Source organism: Cygnus atratus, chromosome 22 (genome assembly GCF_013377495.2).
Source record: "Cygnus atratus isolate AKBS03 ecotype Queensland, Australia chromosome 22, CAtr_DNAZoo_HiC_assembly, whole genome shotgun sequence".
NCBI lineage: Eukaryota > Metazoa > Chordata > Aves > Anseriformes > Anatidae > Cygnus > Cygnus atratus.
The window spans coordinates 1,705,677-1,725,545 of NC_066383.1; the positions used below are offsets into that span (position 1 = coordinate 1,705,677).

Here is a 19,869-nt window from a genome sequence, read left to right on the forward strand (position 1 = left end):
AGGCTGGGTTTTAAGAGATTGATTTGCTAATCTTTGCATTTTTTATTTTTTATTGTATTTTTTGAATGATACTTCATGCAGTCAGTTCCAAAGTTATTAAAGGTCTTTTGTTGTCCTTCCCCGTATAAACACTTCTAGGCTGAGATTGGTTTATATCTCAGTGTTTTTAAAGTAACACATGTAATTGATGTAATTATGGGAGAAAACGGGAAGGAAGAAGACTAGCAGGAGAAATGTTATGTTCTTTCAAGTTCCTTCACCCTTCTGTCCAAACCACCTTGCATGAAACAGGCAGGCAGTTTTGCCAAGGTATGTGCACGCCTTCTGACTTCTGCATAGGAGCTGCTCGGGTAGGAGAGGTGTGATATGGGGGTGGGGGTGTCCCCAGAGAAACAGAATAATGCTAGATTGTTAAATCGTAGTGAAACTGTCAGTTTTTATTGCACAGTGATTCAGCATCCAACACAAGGGGTGCTCATCCCAGCTGGGTGCCATCCTATGAGAAGTAACTATTGCATTCCAAAATAAAAATAGCTACAATAATAATAACTGCGGAGTGGAAAAAGCAGGCAAATGAAGGGTGGAAGAGGCCACACAGTGATGGTTTTGCCCATTATGGTACAGATTTTCAGCTTGAATTCTTCAGCGAAACTCAAGGACGTTTTGCTCTTTTATTTTCTCAGTTTTCCTTGGCTCGAGGTGATGCTCTTGACTCATCCTGCAGCAGGGAGGGTTGTGCTCGTGTGCTGGCTCTGAGGCTCTGCTCTGGAGCATTGCCATCTGGTGGCCGTCCCTTGGAAAGGCAGGGCGAGGGTGGGTGTGTCGCTGGCATTTCCCAGCCAAAGTTTTAGTTTCTTTACCCGAAGTGCCGCTTGGCTCCGCCGTGGTCCCTCCGGTACGAGCGCTGGTGTGCGCACCCCGAGGGACAGAGGCATCTGAGTACACCCAGAGATGGGTGTACTTCTTGAGAGATGAGTAATCCTGCTCTCTGTAAGAGTTTGCAATATTAAAACTTTTTTAATCAACACTCTCATAAATGCACAGAACACTAAATACCTAAAAAGCAAAATAATTGCTAAAACAATAGATTTAAATGATAAATAAAATAAATAATAATGATAAACTTAAATCGTAAATATATTAATAGTAATTAATAAAATTGTAGCATTAGAAATCAAATGCCAAACAGTCGTAATCAGCACTTAGAAGCTAAAGCTGAATGCATTCAAATTAGACATTAAACTTTTATTTTGTAGTGGCACACTGTTTCATGATGCCGTCAAATGAAGGCTCTACGGATGCTTTTCTGAAGATGATGTTTCACCCCCACATGAATAACCAGAGCAGTTCAAGGACACCTGGGTTGAACCACCTGGATGGCTTTATGGTACGTGCTTTAACTCCGTGAATGTATTGCTATTGCTTGGTAGGGAGGGTGACCTGAACAACGAGAAGAGAAGGTTGGGCTGGGCTTCAGAATACTTGGGTTATGCTTTTGTCCATGGAAGAAAGCGGACAGCAATTTTTTAAGATGAGACTGGATAGCCCTGTCTATATACATTTGTTTGGAAACATAGTTATACTGGTGCAACCTGACAGTGCAATAGCTGTTAAGATAAAGGCAGCTATGATGGTTTAGTTTTTATACTGCGACAAACTGACTTGGTCCACACAAAGAGTAAATCAGATTGTGCCCAGCCACAATTTTACGATGGTTTGGGGAAAATTGTACTTTGACTTAAAGCTGAAAACTGTGCATGGACTGAGTTAGAGTGAAGACTTCTAGGTTCTCTTTCTGGGACACATCTGGGTGTGATTCATGAGCTCATGTCTGCCTATTCCTCTATCCAGGAATATGGATATGCAGGATATTCCTGATCTGCAGGAGCTGAATACAAGGCTGGTAGTGACTTCAACAGGGACAGAAGAAAAGAAAGAACTAAAATTAGGCAAGATATTTTCTATAACAAGCATGGAACACTCATCCCAGGCTCATTTCCTAGCCTTCTGTTCCCCTATTGTATATGGCAGGCATCAAAGCCTGTATCTAACACAGCACTACCGTGAGCCTATTGCACCTTCTGAGTTTTAATAACTTCTTTGAGCAGAAGGATACAGACATTGGCTATAATTTTATTTGGTCCAGCTGGTGAACCTGTCCTTGGCTTGTCAGGAGACAAGGAAAAAAGCCCTATTTAGCTGCATGGAGACCCTGCAGGGAAGGACTATGACACAAGACATCTGGTTGCATTTGGACTGTTGCCCTGAAAATCTTTTTCATTTCCCTGGACAACCTCATTCCTCATCTTCGCCTCTAATTCCCCACATGTAAAGAGAGTTGTGTGAGCTGTGGATGCTGTGAGAGTGAATGCACAAGTACTTGCAGGGCACCCAAATTCTGTGGTAATATGCTCAAAGAAAAGCCAACCAATAAAAAAAGTGATGAATAACACAGGCCAACATAAACGATTTGTTGGAAGTGGTACAACACAGTTTTAATGACTCATGGTCTCGTGCAGTGTAAAATAACACCATAGTTTCTGATAGAACAATAGTTTTATATTGCATCATGCATCGAGTGCTCACAGACTTAGGCACAAGAAAGACAGTTTTATGTTTTGTACATGTATGCTTTGCAGCCTTCTGCCCCTTTGCTTCATAAAGATTTAAGGGGGGTTATTCCAACTTTGCAGCAAAGCCAGTGTTTCTTCCTGAAGATTAGTAATTAGATCCTGTGGCAGCACTTAGATATTTTGATGATTGGTCCTTTAAAAGCATCTTAGATTAGACAGTCAGATAGGAATGCATGATAATAAACCGAGCAGACAGGGCCATGTGCTGAGTTACTCGTTATCACTTCAATCCATGCTGAGTTGTGTGAACATGCCGACAATAAAAAGGGAAAAAAGTAAAGTGGGCTTCTTAAAAATAATCCTATTTTTTGCTCTCCATAATTGATTATATACATATGTCACTGTAGAACAATTCAGAAAAAAAAGGACAAGGAATATATCATTTTATCCTTGCTTGTCTTTTTTCTGACTTCCTTAAAAAAGACAACTTTGAATAGGTACAACAATGCTCTGAAAGTCTAAATTGCATCCTATTGAAAATTTTGTTATTAATGGACCCTGCGTGAAATACCAGCTCTGAAAGTATTGAGTCAGGCTGTGTTTCAGCTGACTTCAACTGGAGCTCTGCTGCCTCCAAACACAGGATTGGGCATTTATAGAGGGGAACCTGATCCCAGAAAGGCACTGCGGGATGCCATTCACAGTTATGATTAGAAATGTCCCAGGAATGCGTGGGGAAGGATGAGTGTACAGTCTGCCTTAGATAGTGCCAGCATGGTCTCTAGCTCTCTCAGAAGTGGCCAGATGGTATTGTCTTTTTTTCCCAGTGATTTTGATTCGATAAGGTCGTCTTTTCCATGTGCTCAATGGTAACAGCTCATTCACTCAGTTTGGCTGCAGAGGACCTGCGAGAGGGGGAATGTCTGGCTTGAATCTTTTCTGTGGGATTCTTTCAGGATTTACTGCCAACACCATTCCCCAGTGCTGGCATGCAACAGCCCAGCACAGCGCTCCAGCAAGCAGGGAACAATATGCAGACACCACCCTGTAACTTTGTGCCTGATGTCCAAATTCCCACTCCCATCTTTTCCAGGCTCTGCAACTGGCCTCTGGCAACTAAAGAACCTCTACAAGAGGCTTGGTGCAGCAACTCTGAAGCTTTGAGATCATGGTACAAAGACCTAACACCACTGCAGGACTAATAAAATCATTACTAGGGTTAAGCTAGCCAACAAGTTACTGGCTGAGTTTAATTCCTTCAGCTATTTGTTGGTTATCTGCGGATGGGCTTTGAATTTTTTTCCCTGGCGTGCAGAGTTTCTGATTTGTCTGATATGCTTAGCTTTGAGCTTTCTTCACATGGAGTCCTATCCTAACCCAGCCATGGATTAACTGAATAAATCAGGCTATTTTCAAAAAGGACTTTCAACAGCTGCAAATTTTGCCAGGAGAGGGAGCTGTAGCTCCATGTGCCAACAGCTGCTGAAGCACAACTGGCAGACTACTTCCTACAAGCTTTGGGTTCAGTTAGTCCTTTGCCTCTCTCTCGAGGCAGCTGCTTGGAAGAACCCTTGGTAACATTCAGGGTGGATTAATTATTCTATTCGGTCATTTTTTTTGCCAAAACCCAATGATCTAAAAGTCACATCAAGTCTGAAAAGACTTCAAGTACTCATTTAAAATCAAAAACGTTTTATTATTGCAGATAGTGCTTGACAGAAGCATCTTGTACTTCTTTGATCAGTCTTTTGGTGGTTTGATTTCTCAGCAGCCAGGTCAGAGTTTATCTGTCAGATGTGTTTGTATTTCTAGTAACAACTCAGGAAGCTGGTGCTTTAAGAACAGAGTCAGCGCTAGAAGTCTTACAATGAATTATTGAGCCAGTGTGTATTGAGCCAACGGTGCTGAGGTCAGAAGAAGCTACTGAGTGAGGTTCTCTAGATGGTTTTCTCAGGTAATCCTGATCTGAAAACACACTTGCAGAGTCAGAAGTCACACTGCTTCTCATTCCTAGGATTCACTTGATAAGTCCTGTATCAAATCAATATATAGTGTATTAATTTTGAAGGAAGGGGTAGACATAACAGCCCACAGGAACAAAGAAGATTTTCCTGACCAGAGGACAGGAGAGGTCTGGAGTCAGGGCAGGGGAACATAGAATTAAGGTCAAGAAAATATGCAAGCCAGGCAAAGCCAGGCAGAACCTTGTAGCTTAAGCTTGAAGGGTTAGAAATCTGGTACAAATAAATTGGCATGGACTCTTCAGGCAAAAGGAAGAATTGCATGCAGTGGGAAGTGAGACCCTCACTAGGAATTTGAGGCCCTGAGGCCTCTGAACACTCCACGTGCAAGGTTGCTTTTTTCAGCTGTACACGTAGTGCTCCAAAGAGCCATCTAAGGAGAGAACAGCAACAAGAAAGGTAGGGGTGTGTTGCAGCTTTCTGAGGGTCACAGGGCTGGCAAGTGGCAGAGGCAGGAATTGCACCCGTTTCCTGAAAGAGTTTGAAGACAGCACTGTGCCTTCCTAGGGCACAGCAGTGATCGTTTATTAATTGTTCAGTTTAGCAACAGACCCATTATCTGTCTTTCCTGCTTTCAACTTCTCCACACCCTCTATCCACCCAGGATCTCGAACTGCAACAAATTCTCTGCGTTGTTGGAGAATAAAAGTCTTCAGAGAGACTCACAGCCTTAAATGTAATGGAAACATTTGCTAATGAATGAGCCCTCATTATATGTTACAAGGAAACGCTTAATTGACAGTGGCCACCGGATAACAGGGTTTAATTAATAAATCTAGGTGGCGTCGTGTACACCACAGGAAGGGATTACAGGGGTTAATGTGTCTGTCTGTCGGACTTTTATGGAAGAGTCATGTTGCCTGTCTTTTAACATGAATAACCCGCGTGTCTGCGACCCAGCACTTCCAAAAGGGAGGGTCAATCAGTTACGGGAACACAGCAGCCCAGTCTGAATGTTTGAACATGGGTTGGATGGCACCCGAGGCTGAAGCAGACCTGAGTTAGATTTGTTTTTTCAGCTCTTTAGCCAGCATCTGGGTTTCTATGGTGCTATCTATTCTAACCACACACACCACCCAGTGTTTGACAAAATTGTCTCAAACTTAGCATTTTAGTGCCTCAGACAGACTGCCAGCACCCACCACAACAATACGAGCAGCTTTAGGAGCAGGATATGCAGAGCAGGGATTCTCAATGGATGGATATTAGTACCTTCATTGATAAGTTAGGGAAGTTGTGTTGACCTGCCTCTCCTAATAGAGTGACTCCATTTTCGATGGGAAGCAAGACTCTGAATATCCCATTGGAGTCTGTCAAAGACAGATTGCTATGATTCTGACCAGCAAGCTGGTCTCCATGTTTGCAGTGTAGTGTGAAAAGGTCAGAAAGAGTCCAGGACTTCTAAACAGTCTGTCCTCTGATAACATTATCATCCTCTTTTATCTGCATGTATTTAGGATAGTTACAAGTTCTCATTTTAGGGCTGAGATCATTTGTTTGTTTGTAAATTGTAATGGGCAAAATTCACAAATACCACCCGCCCAGGAGCACTCCATCTTCATCCACTCTGCAGATTGCTTGAGAGCTAGTCACCAAGTCCTCAAAAATCAATGCAGAGGAGACAGAAAGCAACAGCTGACAACACGTACCTTTGCCCAAGAGACCTATATCTCCTTATATAAGTTGGCTAAGCCCTGTGGAAGCAAACTTAACCAGCCCAATTTATACCAGCCCACGATCCGGACTCTGTGTCTGTTATTACTTGTGTAGCAAGTGACAACGGGGCACTAGATGAACAAACCTACCCTCAGCTTGAAGTAGTGCCTCCATCTCTCTTGAAGAGAGCCCTTCGGAATGTGGGAGAGATGTTTGTACTCAGACATGGGAGCATTGTGTAGCAATGTAGCCATACCAGTTCTGCTTAGAAAGGAACAGAAAACCATTTATACTGATCTTCAACTCCCCCAACAATCATTTGTGGCTTACCACTACATCTTAAGTCCCCATCCTTTCACCTGACTGAGGCTATCATTGGCATGCTGTAACTGCATATACAAAAAAAACACACCAGGAGTTTAAAGGGGAACTTTTCACAAGGATTCTGCTCTAAGCTCAGAGCAGGTCTCGTTAAGGAATTATCTCAATTCAGCCAAGAGACAATGGAGATCTAATTAGCTGTAATTAATCTCAAGCTTTACCTCATCTGGATTACAAGACAGATTTTTATCTAGTATCAGGCAGTTTAGTCCCATTGCAGGCAAGGGAACAGGATTAATCAATGTTAAACTTTAAACTGGATCCTGTTCACAATCCTAGTATTCTGGAAGACCACGGGAGTTTTTCTGCTCTTGTCTTCAGAAAGATAGCAGCTAAGGCCAAGTGTTAAGTGGAAGGCTGTCTACCTTTGTAGTGCGGTAGTATGTCAGACATAGCATTGATTTGGCCAATGCAGGTCAGAGCAGCAACACAAAAGGGAAGGCACGTGCCAGGCACTGGCGGTAGCTCTCTGCCTCCTGGCGTGTCTTCCCCAGCCAGTTCCCCCCAAGAAGTATCATTCAAAACTCCTCTCCATCCTGCTAAGAGCTCTATTTACTTCTCAGCTCTCATACCTCCTTTCACGTTTCCAATGCCTACATGATTTCAGATTCCCCATCTTGCTTTCTGCTAAGGCATTCACAAGCTGCTCCAGTCATAGGCAAAGCTAAGACAGGAGACTGTCACGCTGGAATGGACTGAGAGCAGCTGTAAGCTAGGTGATGCACACGAAGTTGATCATCTACTTTTCTCTACTCAGATCAGCTCTGCTTATTGTCATCTAGAGCAGAGCAAAGTTTGGAATTAGTTTCATATTAAAAGTAATTCACATTAACTAATTCACATTAAATATGAAACTGCTCAGGCAGAAGTGCCTGCAGGCTGGCTATTGCCCTCTATTGTCAGCTCATTTGCACTCCAACTGCTCACTGAATCTGCCCCCCCCCCCCTTTTTTTTCTTTAAAAAAAAGAATCGAGGCAGAAATTCTGTATGTTTCCTTTATATGCTATTTCTTATTCTGTTGTATAGAAGAAAGTACATTCCATCATTCCATCATTCTCGGAACAGACTTGTCTCACTGTAAAAGAAGAAGCTGAAGTAGGCTGTTTCACTGGTTTCACTAACAGGCTATGAAATGGTAGAAATAAGTTGAAAATGTCACTGTTAGAAGCTCTGATATATTATTTTCTAGCTGCAGCTGAATCATTTCTTTCTGCTGAGTCCATAGAAAACATTCTATAAAATTTGACTCTTCTTTCATGTCATTACACATACCCAGTTTAACATTTCTGTTTTTGTAAGTTCATAGGATAATAGAAATCTATTATTCTTCCCTAAATCTGGGAGCCGCGACTTGGGCAAATAACTATTTCCTTCAACAGAAAAAAAAAAAAAAAAAAAAGAATAGGATGTAGAGAAAAAAAACTAGGGACTATCAGAGTACTTCCTGGCACCATGTTATATCTAGTCAAGAGCTTTCTTATTGACAACAAGGATCCATAGCTGATGAAAGCAAGACTTCATATGAAGTAGTAACACTGCAGAAACCAAGTCTTAAAATACTTTTTTCCAATGCTAGAAGATATAACATTTATTTGAAGTCTAGAATTAAAAAAGGAAGACTTTGTATAAGAAAGCATGATGTAAAACAGAATGTCCTTACCGTAAGATCTCAGACCTTTTTTCTTTATAGTGTTCTTTTAGTCTAGTATTATGCAAACGTAGTCTATATATATTCTTTTCATATTGACTTACTTATTTCAGTAAACAAAACACTTTGCTTTTAAATTCTAAAACCAATATTGAGCTGTTACTACAACGTAACCAATAACCTCTCCCCTTAGTATAATGCAGAAGGCACTTAGCACAGTGACCCCTGATTAGTGCTTTCACATGGGAATGTAGGGGAGTGGGCACACTGCCTTTCTTATAAAAGTGGGAAGATAAGGTTATCTTTTTTTTTTTTTCTATTTCTTTTTGTTTGTTTGTAGACAGCATTTTTTTCCTTCTTTTTCTTTAAGGGGAGGATTTTTTTAAGCTAACAGGTAAGTGAAAAAGAAAAGAAATAGTTGCTGATAGATGGTACGCTGGAAGGTTTTTTCCTAAGGAAGAATGATGCTGCCCCAACTCTGGCAAGATAACAACAAAAACCTAGTATGAAATTAGAAAATAAGATGGAGCCAGGCTATGAAGAATTTTAAATGTAAAGCTTTAGTGTAACAAGCAGAAATGCCTATGGGATAGGAAGAAATGTTAACAGCAGGTTGATAGCTATGGACAATGAGAACACAGATAAGAAGGAATAAGTCTCAAGGCAGAGTCTAGAGAGCTTCTTTCTGTATTAAAGAATTTCTTCAATTGCTGTTGTTGCTGTCTACAGCAAGCTTGAGAGTGAAATTTTACCTACCTTAGGATATTTTTGTAATAGGTGGAAGGGGAATGAGAACAGTCCTGGCTTGCACACAAGATCTGCGCAATCTGAGCAAAACCCTGAAAGAAAGACACTGCATGACGGTGAGTTAGCAGCTACTATCAGGCTTCAGCCTCCCAAAAGGAGACAAGTCCTCAGCAGTAGCCACCACATGAAGATACTGAGGCCTACCGGAATGCCACTGGGAAGACTGTCAAGAGCACTTTTGAGAGACCTGGGCATGGGAGTGTGTAGAGGGGAGAGGAATGACAGCTCAGTGCTGCTCATAAAGCTGAGGTTATGGCTGGGGAGAAAAACGGGAAATCTAAACTTGGAGATTCCCTCTTAAATGCAATGGGATTGGAAATATGACCTAGCTGTTTGATGTCTTACTCCCCCAGTTACACTGATAACACAGTAAAAGCTCTGTGGCTTAACCAATGGCACCAGGGTCTTAACAACTATGTGTATTTTAATGTCCTAATTATACTGAACAGCAATTGAATTATAGTTGATTTCTCACTGTTCCTCACGGGTACTAGCTGCTTTATCTGAACCCCAGGCTGTGGGCAGGGCTTGTCCCCATGAGGCACATCCAAGAAGCTCCATCTGAAAACATGCTGTGGCAAACAGAAGGGGAGTGAGGCAGAGCCCATGACTGCGGAGGAGAGTGGTGGCACCACCTGATGGATTGCACATTCCTGCAAGTGCCTCAGCTGCTGTTGAGCAATCCTCAGTGTGACAAACTTGCTCCCAGAACTGCACTGGTGCAGACAAGTTATTCTTCAGGGCCAAATGTCTTAGGAACGGTCTCTGAAGGATTCAGAGTTAAGTAGGCTTGAATGAGCTGGGGCTGATGAATCTGAGCATGCAGGCAGCCCAGTTCTCTGTGCTGAATCCCCTAAATGCAATGCTCCTGAGCCCTTGGAGGTGTGTGCTGGTTCCCAGCTAATGTTAAAATAGCCAGCTGCTACAAGCCGGCCAATGAATCCTTCTGGGGATGGCATTGTCCTTAAACTATGTCTATGGTCCTGATTCCCGACCTGTTCCCCAGGCAGGAGCCTTAAGCAGACTTTGGGGTAAGTCCAGAAAGGACTGAGAATCAAAAGTAGCCAAATTAGGCACTTATAACTGGAGGGAACATTGAAGGAATTGCCTCTGTTTCAAGCACCAGCCCTTGTCTTTGCTGGCCTTCCATGCATACAGCAAGCCATTTCCCTGCGAGCAGGCTACCTCAGGAGGGTAAATTTGGCCAGGACCTCTGAAAAGGGTTTTTACTGTAGGTGAGGTTTTGCTCTTTCCTTGTTTAGAAGGAATAAATCTATAGGCATAGTCAGTTCTTGCTCCTTGAGGATCCTACCTTCACTTAGTGATAGGCAATGAAAGTCCCAGCCTTACCTGTGAACCCTGAGGACCCAGCAGTGGTACAGTAAATACTGGTATCCACTGCTATTTCTTGGGTCCCAGAGCCCTTGTGCCTTCTTGTTTGCCCTTGTATTAACAGAGTGCAAGTTTCTATGTCAGTGGATTGCAACAGCATGCTGCCTGGGTAAGTGAAGAGGGAGACCTAGGCTTTTGTACAGCCGGGCTCCATGCAGACAGCTCCTGGCTCTGCAGCCTGCTTGGGAGGGGAAGCCTGAGCCGTCTGGGTAGGACACACAGCACCTGGGTGCTCTCTGGGGGTGGTGGCCCTGGTTGCTTTTGAATGGCTGTGCTGAGATCCATCTGCAGTTTGGGTTTGGGGTCCCACAGAGCCCAGAATGAAGAAGGCTGTCTAGAAACCATTTATAAAGATCAGCACTCGATGGCATCAATAACTCCCTCTGGGCTTCTTGCAGGCTGAGATAGTGGCAAATTGTCAAAATTACTTAACGTCCTGGAACACCACCCATTCCAGTATGAATAGGCTTCTTGTGTACAATCCACATGATCGTAGTGTTTTTCTGGTGTCTCTATGGTGACTGGAGACACACTTCTGGTCTATTGGTTTGAGATCTCTTTTTCTTCTCCGCTTTCAGGTAAATTGTCTTGTAGGAAAAAGAAAGAAAACAAGCAGATATAATCCTCGCAAATAATGAATAAAGCATCAGTCACAGAATGCCAAAACATCCTGGTCCCTTTTATAGAAGGAGTGGGAAATATTTTGATTTTTGAACATACTACCATCCAGCTTGGCAGAGATTTAGCAAGGCTTGTGCAAAAATAATTGGCCTTAGGCAAAGCTGGATGAAGCATTGAGCATTCAGATGTGGATCCTCACCCAAATTAGGCTGGAGTATGGATTAAAGAGTGAAGCAGTGTTAAATTTGGGAAGCCTACCATGCCAAAAACTAGGGGAGCGTTTTAAAGACGTTCCAGTCCCAAACACTGACACTCTCATGAGATCAGATGCTTCCCCTTACTGTTGGCTCTGATTCCTGCAAAAAAGTGGTTTAAATGAAATTTTTGTTACCTTGGCCACATTAAAATAGATGTCTTGGTTTTCACTGGCATCCTGGAAAGGACAGCAATGTAGGTAGGGTGATGAAGAGATGGATATGCAGAGTAGAGTTCTCTAGAGAAATGTATGCATGGGGAAGCCACTATTGTCCCACTAATATCTGATGAATACTACGGGGTACCAGGCACACGTGTCTTGCCCAAACCACATGCTTAAATATTGTTTAGGACAGTAGCAGGAATGGTTGCCCTGTGTGATATTCTCCAGGATTTTTTCCTTCCTCAGCAGCGGGGGCCGTGTCCATGACCAGTATGATCTGCTACCTCTGCTCCACAGTGAGTCCCATAAGTGTTTTACTGCTCAGGGTGGCACAGAAGGCTCCTTTACATTCCTGATTGCCGCTCCCAAACTCCTCGGCTCTAGTTTACAAGTCCGGATTCTAGCCTCTTAGCTATAACATGAAAAAACAAATCCCCACTTGCTGAAAGATGGCATATGTTTCTTGGCATCAGCACAGGTGTATGTGGTACCTATACAACACCCAGAAAACAGAGCCACCCCGTAAACATCTCTCTAAATGCCTTCAGTTCTGTCAGTGAGTCTGTTTCAGGGTTCATAATGATTTATTCTACCCAGTTTGGCATGCTCTTTGGTGCCCTGAATAACGGCAAGGCAATGTCCCTGGTGAGCTCATGGAAACCACTCTAACCACCAATGGCAGAACCTGGTTTGATTTTTGGTAGCAATAGGACCTAGGAAAAGAAAAGCTGTTCAGGTGGTGTGTGTCCCTGCAAAGAGGTAACTGGGGAATGCAATGCATTCTCACATCCTTCAGTGTTGTTTTTGGGGAAAAAAATGAGGTCACAGGAGGAAAATATTGGGATTTAGACTGTTCTTGACCTGGAGAACATATGGTGTTGATTGAGAAGGTCTGGCTGCTGTCCTGGGGGTTGAAAGAGGAAGCCTCTGCCTCAGTTTCTCTGCATGTAGATCTGAGACCACATCCATATCTCCTTTCTAAGGAGCTGCACAATCTGCGATGAGTTCCTTCCAGCTTGTGCATTCTGTGCCTGCTACCAACAGCTATTAACTGTATTAGTGCTTTAAAGCCCAAATCTTAACTGACTGGGGGACTAGTCACTGTCTTCACTCACATGAGAAAAGTACCATTATACTTGATTTCTAGATGGTTAAAAGTTGGCTCTAAGCAAGGGAGATTAGGCAGAGCGAGATATGAAATGGAGGAGACCCAGTTGATGGTTCAGCTATCAGTGTAATTTTACTGAAGAAAGTAACTCAAACCTCGGTTTATTCTGACCAAGTCAAGGACTACGTTGTGGTGGTGTTGCCATAAGCCAAGGTCTGTCACGTAAGGAACAAAACTTGCTAGTGAAGCCAGAGCTGGTTTGGACCACACAAACACTGCGGCATCACAGCAAGGCAGGGGGACTAGGAGGAGAGTCGGCCTGGCTCTGAGTGTGGTCTGTTGACACTCAAAAAGACACTCAGAGAGGCTGCAGACAGATTTAGAGGTGACAGGCAAAGTAATTGTGAGGATTTGGGACTGGCTCCATAGCAGGAAAAAAAAATAATAATTCAATGAAACCGCTGGACTTGGAGCAATCCTAGTCTGCAGTCACTGAGGCCAGGAGTGAAATTTGCTTGTAAAGATAAGCTGGAAGCAACAGCCTCCCTGAAGCCAATGGAGCGCGTGAGCATATGCAATTACCTCTCCGCTTTGCAATTTCTATTACATCGCACACTTCGGTGCCCAGCTGTATCATCTTGCCATCTGCAAAGGGGCCAAGGTAAAGTTCAGAGTCAACAAACACTTCGGTTTCTCTTCCACCCTCCAATATGCTCCTGCTTTTACAGAGGCCTTCCAGGAGGGGGGGAGAGACCCTGCTTTGTAAACCTATGTGGGTTTACATAATTGTGTGCATGTGGGGAGGTTTTACACCCTCCTGGTTTTAAAAAGTTTTCTTGGTGATTCCATATTCTCTGGCATCGGGCAGATATTAGACACCCTCTTTACTTGTGTTGGGTTGATGCTGAGATCTTCCATGCACTGAGGCGCTTTGTGCTGAGAGGACAAAGCCTCTGGACACACAGTGGAATTGGCCCAAGTGTTCCTACCTCTTCCTACACATCAAATTTCGCCATTCTGGATCAGGTATCAAGTCCGACACCATGCAGGACAAAGGCATACACTTAAGATCAGAGTGCTGGTATTTAACAGGATTGGATATGTCTGTATGTGTCTGTATTTTCAAAGGTGGTTCAAAGGATTTCACTGGAAAAAAGAATTTTCTAACAATCAAACATGGCAAGGTCAGGGGCTTGAGAAAATAATCTTTGCCCTTTAGACAGGGAAAATAAATTTGGAACAAGAAAAAACATACTTTAAGGCTTTGACACTTTACTGACAGAAAGGACAGGAAAAAAAAAAGTTGTTTTTTTTCGTTTTAAATTCTTCTTTAAATGGGAAAACTTGTGAACTGAAAATCCATCAGAGAGAATTCCTTTCCTTATACAAATGACCCCAGTGTGCCAGGCAATGTACAAACAGACAGAAATCACAACTGGCTAACTCCACCCTGAGCAGAGCCAGGGGCTTGAGTACTACCTAAATAACAAACATAGTAGTACTGCAGTGGCTTAGTTCCTGTAGCCTTAACCACGTCCTCTGACGATGTTTGTGCTGGGACAAAACAAGCCCACCCTACAGAGCCTCATCATTTTCCCGAGGTGCACGGCACCAGTGGGGTTTCAGCACTGCACGGCAAGTGCCTGGTAGCACCAGGGCTGGGATTAAAACACATGTCTCCAGAAACCCTGGTTCGGAAGGTCTCCTGCCATAACAGATAAGGCGATGGGCCTCCTGGAGGTTCTACTTTCAGTTCTCTGCCAGAGGGCCGAACACCCTGCCCGGCGTCATGCCTGACCCGCCGCTGGCTGACAAGCTCGGGGCAGCGCTGTTTTCCTCCTCAGTTCTGGTACTGGCTTTACACACAAAGAACTGCTTCACTCAGTGACTTGCAGGATCGCTTGCCTTGGATTAACTCCCCCTTCCCTCTTGGAAAAGGGCATGTGCAGCAATCCCCAAAACACGCTCTCACGCTGCCATTTGTGGAGTGCAGGTGCTGGGCTCATGCACACAAACTACGTCGTCGTCTGCCCTCCAAACCTTTCCTAACATGCCTTTCACTTTCTACCCTCCCGTACGGCCCCATTTCTCAACTGCTAGAGAAACCTTAGGGAGAAGTACTTATCAGCAAGGCTGTCCTACATGGGAAGAGTACTGGGGGCTCCAACAGCTGCTCGGGGTTTGAGTCCCCTTGGCAGATGTTTGCTATTCCAGCCACTTCATTAATGTTGGAAACAAAACCCCTGATTATTCCTGACCAAAGCACCCCCTTTTTGATTGACAGCCAGTGTGTGTTTCATATGATATAACCCGCAGTATTGCTCTGGCCACTTTTTTAAAAAATATAAAATAAAAAAAAAACTCATTAATAAAAGTAAGAAAGATACTGGAGACGTATCAGGGTGTGCTAATCCCACCTGCCAGTCCCTCTCCCTGGGCTCCAGCGAGGGCAGCGGTGTTTCTAGAGCCCAGGCAGAGGTGCCAGCCCCACGTCCCTGGGTGCCCAGCCTTTCAGACGGGAGGAAGAAATGAGCTTTAAAAGACAAGCAGAGACCCTTGTCGTGTGGTCAGTTGTGCGTAAGTGACTTAGGCGAGCCGATGGTTTCTTCCCCATTTCATTTCTGGGCTGGATTGAGTTGGGCTCATGGAAGACTCTTCGATTTGCAGCACTTGTATTCTGCTCTCAGCTTAGGAAACTTTTCTCTGCTGGGTTTTGTCAGGTTTTGTGAAACCAGTAAATGAGCAGTGAATTTGGAGGGGGGGAAAGGGGCTGCAGCTACTGCCCGCAGGCACCGAGGAAGCACAGTGGAGCAAAATGCTGTTTGCTGCTGTATTTGGCTGGTTTGGGATTTAAATCACTTGCTTGGTTTGGATATTTTTTCAGAAATATTCTTTGCAATAATTATTAGCAAGCAATGGTTGCTTAAGTTAATGTTATTGGTAATTATTTTGTTTCCTTGAAAAAATAACTGTCTGAGGAAGTGGAAAAGACAGTGTGCTCCTAAAATCTGTTTTATGTTTGAATTAAGCGAGGGTTCATAAAACTACATTCATAATGTAGTCAGCAAATCTCTTTAAATATTTGTAGTTTGTTTAGGAATTAAAGCAACAGTTTAAGTAATTTTAAAATAGTTATATCATCGGGGGAGAGACTTGAACTTGAACTCCTTGGTTGTTGCTATCATTCTTGTTAAATTCCTGTTAGAAAGAATGTCTTCGTTTCTCAAAATAAAAAATAAGTTTCCAAACAATTTATTTTAAACGAGAGTGCTCTTCTAATGGTTTAATAAGCAAAATGTTTTATCCTTTTTTTAATATAATTTGCTGTGCTGTGATTTTTTAAAACCACGTAATGAGTTTTTAAGAAAAAAGTTCAGAGGATATGTCAGAAGTATTGTATTTCCTTGTGTCTGTCTTCCAGTGTTGACAGCGCTCAGACAATGCGAGTGTCTATTTTTGTTTTTGGGGCTCTCCAAATCCACAAGTATCTATGAAGTTTAAAGCCAAATGATACTTGTAATGAAAAGAAAACACTGTTTGTGAAAACAAAAAAAGAGGCAGCTTATAGATTTTTTTTTAAATATAGATAAGCAAAAAAAGAAAAGTTGCTCAAATTATACATGAGAGTGCGAGATGATTTTCTTCCATGAAAGCAGATTCAGTTTTCTAACATCTCAGTGTGAGTTTGCTGCTCACCGAAGCACAGAAACTAACTTGGGGCTGCTAGCGTTTTGTGGCTTGTATTGAAATCCCTGCGTGAAGCCTACAAGCAATGTTTTGGGGGTGGCACGTCTCCATAAGGAGCCTCTTTACCTGCTTAACATTTGCGGCCACGTGTAATTGCGGCCAGGTCCTCCCGATCCGCCCTTCCCCGAGCAAGGTGCCCGGCGGGCCGGGGCTAAACCCGGAGGGATGCGGGGGGGGCCCGGGGCTGCGACCCCCGCCTGGGCGAATCCTCCCGGCCCGCCGGGGACCTGCAGCGGGCAACCCACAGGGAGAAAGAAAAAATAAAATAAAATAAAATAAAATAAAATAAAATAAAATATAATAAATAAAATAAATAGACGGGGCTCAGCCGGCAAGGGAAAGACGGCCTTGGTGGAGCGGGGAAACCTCGGAGCGCCGTGCCCCAGGGTCAGTCCTCAGCAGGAGAGGTGCCGGAGCTCGTTTTTGCAGAAATCCCGCTGAGATCAGCGGCGGTCTGCCTGTAAATCACCCCCGGGCTGCCAGAGCGGCCCCGGGACTGAAAACGCCGCTCCGGAGCAGGCAGCGTTTGCTGCAGCGAGGCACCTACGGATCGTAGGGGTTTTGGATTTTGTCTTTTTTTTATTATTATTATTTCCTTTTTTTTTTTTTTTTTTTTTTTTTTTTTTTCCCTTGCAGCTTCGGTGCCGCCGGGGAAGGCTCCGGGCTCGGAAGTGGCCGCGGCCGCCGGCCCTGAGCTTTAGGGTCCGCGCATCCCGGGGGCTGAGCTCCCCCCACCCTGGTGCCCGCACTTTTCCTTTCGTTAAATAATCGCAGGGGAGGGAGAAAGGGGAGGTGAGGGGGAACAAAAGCCTAACCTGGACGCTTTCCAGGAGCCCCAAAAAAAAAAAAAAAAAAAATGGGGAAGAAACACACACACACACACCCCGGTATCTTAAAATAGAGCGCAGGGAGGGGAGAGGAGCGGCGGGATCCTCCCCGCCCGGCGCAGGGTAACAATGGTGCTCGGCGGGGAGCAGCGGGCGCCCTGATTGACAGCCGGAGCGTCCCAAAAAGGCCGCGGCGAGATGCTTATCGGCGCCGGGGCTATATAGCGGGCGGCCGGGCGCGGCGCGGGGCCGGCGGAGCGCAGCGGAGCGGAGCAGCGCGCAGCGGAGCAGGCGGCGGGGGCAGCGCCCGGCAGCCCCCCGCAGCCCCCCGCGACCCCCCGCAGCCGTCCCGGGAGCCCATGAGCGGCCGCCCCCGGCTCTGGCAGCCCCGGCTCTGGCAGCCCCCCGCAGCCCCGGGGCCATGCACTGCCAGCCGCAGCCCCGGCTCGCCGCTCCCGGCCGCGCCAAGGCAGGCAGGAGGCGCTACAAGACCTTCATGATCGACGAGATCCTCTCCAAGGAGACGTGCGACTACTTCGAGAAACTTTCCCTCTATTCCGTCTGTCCGTCCCTCCTGGTCCGGCCCAAGCCGCTGCACTCCTGCGCGGGTAAGGCGGCTCTGCGGGGGGGGACGGGGACCGTGGGGAGCCCGAGCCGCTCGTCCCGGGGGGCCAGGAGGCGGCTGGAGGGAGACCCCCACCCCATCCAGCCCCCACCCCGTCCAGTCCCCTGCCCCTCGGGACCCCCCACCCCATCCAGCCCCTCGGGACCCCCACCCCATCCTGCCCCCCAGGAGGGTTTGCTGCTGCTGCTGCTCCTCCCGGGGCGGGGGGTGCCGGCGTTGGGCCTCCAGGGCCCCCCCTCTGTCCGTGCGGGGCTCAGCAGCGATGCCCCGGGGCTGGGCGCAGCGGGAGGGCAGCGGCCGAAGCCCCCCGGGCGCGCCCTGAGCGCCGCGGTGCTCGCCCGGGGCTCTTCGCTGCCAGCGCTGCGCCTACGAAGGGAGGGCAGGGAGCTGGCAGCAGGGGAAAAGCGACTCCCTTGGCTTTTTCAGGCCGAGGTTCTCGCTTCCTTTGAAAGAAGTCGGGCTGTTTCTAGGTGTGGAAGCGCTTCTGTTGGGTTCTGGACCTGGCGCTACAAATAGGTGCACGCAACCGCATCTCTGCCCCGTACACATCCCGCTGATACAATACATCCACAGGAGCAATGGGGGCTTGACCACGGGCGTTATTAAATTTCACAAATGGATTGGTCTAATGTGAGCTTTTACAATCCGTGTTCAAAATAAAAATGTCATTTCTATAATGCATTCCAGATTTTAAACAAAGAAAAAGAACCAGTTTGTTGGTGAAGCAGGTAGTTTTCCAGATTTACATTCTTCCCAGAATGCCACACTTGCAGTGGTGACACCTAATGTCTTCAGTGACTTGGGTGATGAAACTGAAATTCACAAATACATTATCCAAGGAATCCTAACTGTGCAAAAATATTTTGAAAAGTCTAATTCTTAGTTAAGTAATATGTTTCAAGGTCACGAATTTTTATTCTTCCTATTACTGGAAGTTCATTTTGCATTTGTGTGATGTTGTGCTTAAAATTTCAAGCCCTACACCACTTTGGCTTTTTTTTTTTTTTTCTCCTGTGCTTAGGCAAGTATAAATAAGAAGGAACTTTCCAGGTCTTAGTGAAGCTGCACTAATATAAAACCTGCTGGTAGGTTTGATCGGTAGAGTGGTCCCTTGGTCTTTCTCCAACCTCAATATTTATTTTGCAAATGTAACTAATTAAAAAACCAAAATTGATTAGAAAGCCAAATGACAATTAAGTCCCAGGATGGCCAGCTTTTCAAAAGAAGTTACATGAATAGTGTGAGCCTCGTTCAAAATTTATTTCTTCCTATTGATTTGTGTGTGACATTCATTGCTTTCTCTAACTAATCGCTGCTGTATTTTTATGTAAGAAGACCTGGTTGTTAATCAAGATATTGCTGACAAGGGAATTTTTCAGAGCTGATCCCTTGCTACTGTGTAGACAGTGAAATTCCGGGTTTGGCTGAAATAGGCATGAAAATCTCAAACGGGTTCAGTGTGTTGCAGCTTGCCGTTATGTGGGGGGGGCCCAATTCTGCTCATATCGGAGTCAGCGGCATGCCTGCCACAGACCTACATGGCCAGGAAGGGGGAGACTTTCACCTCCTCCTGGTTAGAACGGCCTGCTGTACAGCAAGAGGGAGCATTAGAAAAGAAAGCTTCTTGTAGCACCCAGGATGAACATAACCTGAACATTTACCAACATCCAGAAGTATGTATGATGAACTTAGTATCAAAAAATGGTTTGAATGTGGTTTTTTAAGGAGTGGAGTGCTTCCCAGCAGCTGTTTCAACTCACCACCCTCGTGGCGGGGTCGGGGGGAGATAAATTCTTTGAATATGTGGTTCTGTGTCAGGTATAGCAAGCATTGAATTTGCAAGACTAATATATATTCATTAAATAGTCATTAATGATCTTCAGATAACTTAGCAGTGGATTCTGAGTGATGCTAGCATGGCTCTTGTGGTAACTGCTGAATTAAAGCCTTACTTCTCTTTGTGCCTGGGATCTTCAATGAATTTGCCCTCAAGATTGTGTTTCTAGCCCAAGCTCTGGCCTGTCCCTGTGTCAGGGTGGAATGT

The 19,869-nt window shown here is 45.0% G+C and overlaps 1 protein-coding gene across 2 annotated transcripts in view; it reads left to right on the forward strand.

The window, feature by feature from the left end:
* Positions 1-847: 847 nt before the first annotated feature.
* Positions 848-19,869, forward strand: part of BARX2 (BARX homeobox 2) — a 52,446-nt gene continuing 33,424 nt past the window's right edge. Inside the window, exons 1-3 of one of the 2 annotated variants that reach the window (XM_050715037.1) lie at positions 848-990; positions 1,257-1,387; positions 9,058-9,143. In XM_050715037.1, coding sequence (XP_050570994.1) covers positions 1,377-1,387; positions 9,058-9,143 — 97 coding nt within the window. In that variant the 5' untranslated portion in view covers positions 848-990; positions 1,257-1,376. Of the gene's footprint in view, positions 991-1,256; positions 1,388-9,057; positions 9,144-17,621; positions 17,809-19,869 lie in introns of those variants that run through there. The other variant, XM_035555762.2, reaches the window with a different exon arrangement.